Here is a 5,065-nt window from a genome sequence, read left to right on the forward strand (position 1 = left end):
CTAGCAAGCAACACTTTTCTAAAGGCATATTCTCTCAGGCAGAAGGTTCAGCCTGCAGTATTGTCACTTCCACTGAGTGTAAATATTTAACAAATGTAAACACCTCAACTGCAAGCATATAGAATTCAATAGGATGAACTTTAAGTGGAATTATGTTTTACTCTATTATTGAAGGGCATTTGGGGAAAAACTAGGTCAAAAGGAGTAAAGATAGGAAACATACTTTGAGAACATCTAGCAACTACTGAAGCTATTTTTTTTAAAAAGATGAATTTTTGATCACCAAGCAGGGAGGACGTAGAACAAAGGTAAGTTTTTAAGAAATCAAAACTGCAGACGCTGGAAATTCAAAGTAGGATAAATGCTTTAGATGCAATTGCTCAAATTCTTAATTTAGTTCAGGCAGCAACTAAGAGAAGCAGTTAAAGTCAAAGACCTGTCAGACTGAAACGTCAGTGGTTTTGCTTTCAACAGATAGCACCCAGCAGTGTTAATGGTTTTTAGAACTAGATCAACATAGGCCATGATCTAACTGAAGAGTAGAACAAATTTAAGGGGAGAACTGACCTGCATGTCTTCCTAAATTTCAGTTGGGGAAACCTACCACATATTGCAAATTTGTATTCCACATACAAGACTAAGACTTATTCCCCAATGACTTTTAACCAAAGACTAGAAATGGAAAACAGCATCTCATTATAGATGTGCACATCCCTACCTAAAGCATTGTAATCTTGCCATGGCTATTAATTGAAATGTATGACGCTATAGAAAAGCACTTCACTTTATATAATGAATTGCAGTGAGGAATATTCCCTGCCACACAATCCCTCACTGCCTTTCTTTTACGTTAACCAAAAAAATATTGAAAGCTTACCAGTAGCCGTCAGAGAAACAGATGTTTGATGTGTATCCCGAGCTGCTCCGGACCCAGTCTGCTCACTGAAATAAAGGGGGGGGGGGGGCAGTCGATATTCACCACAGATCCAGGGAAGGGGGGGAACTCAATGAAGTGCCAGTATCTTTCGATGCCACTTTGCGATGCAATGGCTCATTTGTGCCCAAGGAGATATGAAATGTGATCTTGTATGTTATATGCATGTGCTTACGAGACTGCAAGTATCCAAGCTTGAAGAAATTGAGGGGGGGACGGACAGGAGGATGCAAGGATTATCAGTGGTAGCAAGCCACAGCTAATAACCAGCCCCTTTCTGGGACTGAGGAAGCTGAATGGCAAGACCTGACATGTTGAGGCTTGCCTACTTCAAAGGCTGATCTTCACACCAACGAGCATTCAGTGCAAACATGTCCAACAGAACAGGTAACATCTAAACTCCCCAAGATCCAGGCCAACCAAAAGTAGAGATCTACACCCTGTGATGCTCCAAAATCCAACTTTTTTTTTATATACATGTCAGGATAATCAGAGGTTTCTTTGTATCCAGACCAGAATTCCGTTCAGTTAACTGATTCCAAGCACTTTATACAATTCTAGCTGGCCACAGCTCTCAAGATAAACTCATTTGGTGCACTGCAGTTTGAAACATTGCATTAGCTGTGACTTAAAGCCAATTCAGTAAATTCATGTGGAATATGTGAGGAGACATGTTGCAAATACTCTCCCATTCCAAAACCAAACACAGAAGCCAACTTTTGTTTTATGTTAAAATGGCAAGATAGGAAACATTTTATTACAATAGAAGACAAAAAATTTCTCTTGCAAAATAGAAATCTGTACAACTTTCGCCACAATGTACATGAACTGTACAAATTTACAGCAGTTCATAATTTAGCAAGTATCAAGAGATGGTCAAAATAGAATTCACAAATTCAACATTTGTGAAGCTACCTGGTCACAGAGGACGAGAAACTACAGTCTGCATCCACTTCACTGTAACAGTGTTTAAAAAAAACAAGACCCTAGGCTAGTAATGTACAGATATTTCAGAGGGTAGTCAAACATTAAAGAGCAGTGTGCTCTTATAGCTTTACAAAGGCTGTTAAACCCAATCCAAAGGGCAATAATTATCACCCCCATCTTCAATTTCTGAGTATTTTAAAAAGCAAATTGCCAAGTGTCAAAATACTGCCTATGAGCTAAGGGTGCAAACAGCTGGCAGTTTTCAATTCCCCTTTTTTCTATACATAGATTATACATATAATTTTGGTCTGGATTTGGTAGACTGCTGGAAATGGATGAAATGTGCCTTAGTTTTTAAAGACACACAGCCTGTGTGAGCTACACAGCTTCTCCTTAACATTTAAGAGGTGCAATCAACTCCAAAGCAAAGCCCAGTGTGGGTCACAAGAGAAACCTTTCTCCTTTCCTTCTCCTCAAAACAAACCCCCAAACCCCTCCCCCCGGCCATTTGCAATGCAGCCCCCTCTTGTCTAGTGCACTAGCTTGACACGGTCATCATGCTGTACGTTTTGCAAGGGCTGGTCCTGCCCATCAGCAACTCGTCCTTACAACTTGTCCGGCTGCCGTCCACCATGGGCACCGGCGAGCTGGCCCCCAGGTGCAAGTGGTGGCTGTGGCCCATCGGGTGAGCCTCGTACAGCACGCAGATCGAGCCGTCTTCGCCGATTCGGTAGGACACCTCGTATGGATCGACCCAGAGTGTGAGCTCGCTCGGCAGCAGTTCGTAAACCTGCTCGTTGCTCAGTCCGATCCGGCTCGCCGCCTTCCAGATGAGGGGGTCCATTTTATGGTTGATCCGGATGCACCGGTACCCGGAGCCTTTGCACGGTTTTTCGGGAAACCAGTGATGTTTATAGTGCTCTGTGACAAAAAAAATTAAAAAGGGCGAATAATGAATGACACCATCGCTGCCGCTGCTCCGTCCTAACAAAAGTTTTGTCGCCTTAATGGGTGCACAATTGATCAAAGCAGCGGCACTGCGCCGGGAATTGTTTTGCATTCGGCGTGGATCCTTTTGGGATATTGCGGCCGAAGTTTTATTTTGCATTTGAAGTGGATTCCACTGTTGCCAGACGCTTTGCACCGTTGCATTCTGCAGCCTTTTGGATCTTTTGTTTGCAATGTGGACGCTAGTTTACCGACGAAACATGTTTATGTGCAGCAAAGGGGGGGGGGGGTAAAGCCCCGTTTTGCATTAAGTTTGTGGAAGGGGGAGGGAGGGAATAAATAAACGAAGGAGCGAGAATGGAAGTTGCATCCACGCAGCGCTGTGGAGCGGCTCCAAGGCGGCATCAATGGAGACATTGTCCCGGGAGCGGCCAGCGCGGGGCGAGCGCCCATTGGCTGCGCGCTTCACCCCCCCCCCCCCCCAACCCCAACCCCCCGCTCCCCTTCCCCGGGACCGGGCGGGTTCCCGCGCCGCGCGCGCTCCAGGGGAGGTCCGCGCTCCCGCCACCACCCCCCTCCCCCCCGGGTGTGTGGGGGGGGGGGCAGAAGGTCCGCGCTCCCGGCGGGGTGTCCCGCGCACTCACCCGCCAGCAGGTCCTGCAGCGACTGGCGGAAGGTCTGCAGCTGCCGCTCGTCCACCGTCGCCTTGGTCCGCAGGAGCTTGCAGATGAAGCCCACCGCCGCGCTGATCTCTGGCTTCATGTCGGCCCAGGCGCCCAGCACGTACATTGAGGTAATCCCGGGACGGAGAACTCCTGCCGGTGGAACGCGCGGGGCTCGTCGTGAGGGGCGGCTGAGGAGAAACTTGGTCAAAAGTAACCTCTTGGGTGAATCGGGAAGCGAATGTTGTGGCGGAGGCGGTTTTTTTAAAAAAAAATGATGAGGAGCCTTTTGTCGGTCGGTGCGGTGAGTCAGCGCTGCTCCGGGTCGGCCGCCTCCACCGACATGATCCTCCCCGCTCGACTCCACCGCCAAACGGGACGCGGCGGCCCGGGGAAGCGCCTTTTATAGGGCTTCGGACGGGAAGTGACGTCGCCGCCATCGATGAGGGAGGAGGGGGGGGCCCCGCCTCTGGAGGCGGGGAGGATGACGTCAGGGCCCGTGTGGGATGCGGTGACGTAATTTTGCCCGGCTGTCAACAAGCTGTCCGCGCAGGCGCGGGCGGGGTGGCGGTCACGTGGTGCTGGGCATGTCTGCAAAGAGACGGTGCTTGCCCAGGGGGGCTGCCCAATGCAATAGTAAAGTTTGCATTGCAAGGGATAGCTTTAAAAAGCAGGATGGCATTGAAGCCTCGATTTACCTGTTCTTTCATGTTCATAAAATGCAGTCTCAGCTCATGCTGTAGTCTGTAAAACGCTCCTGCAATTAAACATTGATGCAATAAAACTCAGCATGTGTGTGAGCAACCGTTTTAGCTTGGGAAGGTAAATTCAGGTAATTAAATAACATGCAATTAAAGACCTAGTATCAATGAATATAACTCTGAAATCAGTGGATTATTATAAGAAACCCCTGGCTCAACAGGGGAGGAAATTTGCCATGCTTACACAGTCGACTTGTGTGCCTCCAGAAACACTAATTGACTCCTCAGGCAATTCAGGCTGGAAAGTAAATGCACGCTTGCTAGTGAGATTTTCATCTTGTGAATGAAGAAATTAAAAATGATAGCAGCTCATCCGTTTGAGTGTATGCTTTCAGATAAGGATTCTGCGTCTCTCTTTCACACTCCTTTGGACACATTTTCAGTTGCGTGATCTGTTATCATCCCTTTGCCTTGCGCCACTATTCCCCTTGTTATTGAATCTCTCCTGCCATCCACCCACCCTGTCACTGACCGCCCATCCTTCCTTCTCACCCAGTCTCTGTAAATCTTAAAACTCATTTATCTGGTTCTGACAAAGGACATTGACCTAAAACATTAACTCTACGAGTGTTATCCAACCTGTGGAATATTTTCAGCAATTTCTGCATTTACACTAAGTGCGTCAGACCCTGATTACTGTGATTAATCCAGTTCTGAAAAATGACATTGAAGGTGGAAAATTGGTTCACAAGGATGAGACCAGAATTGAGAGATTATGATATGAGAGATTAACATGAGTGAGAATAGCTCAGGAAAGATTAAAAACACAGGACTCTTATTTTCCATAAAGTAGAAGACTGAGGAAAATTTTGTATTTACAAAACAAGAGACAG

The 5,065-nt window shown here is 46.9% G+C and overlaps 1 protein-coding gene across 1 annotated transcript; it reads right to left on the bottom strand.

The window, feature by feature from the left end:
- Positions 1-1,651: 1,651 nt before the first annotated feature.
- On the bottom strand, positions 1,652-3,858 carry LOC127578310 (protein BTG1-like). The gene is made up of 2 exons (XM_052030197.1): positions 3,454-3,858; positions 1,652-2,782 (listed from the first exon to the last, which is right to left on the bottom strand). Exons 1-2 carry the CDS (start codon positions 3,596-3,598, stop codon positions 2,400-2,402), a joined length of 528 nt encoding a protein of 175 aa, XP_051886157.1. The 5' UTR covers positions 3,599-3,858; the 3' UTR covers positions 1,652-2,399.
- Positions 3,859-5,065: the final 1,207 nt, after the last annotated feature.

Source organism: Pristis pectinata, chromosome 15 (genome assembly GCF_009764475.1).
Source record: "Pristis pectinata isolate sPriPec2 chromosome 15, sPriPec2.1.pri, whole genome shotgun sequence".
Lineage (NCBI taxonomy): Eukaryota > Metazoa > Chordata > Chondrichthyes > Rhinopristiformes > Pristidae > Pristis > Pristis pectinata.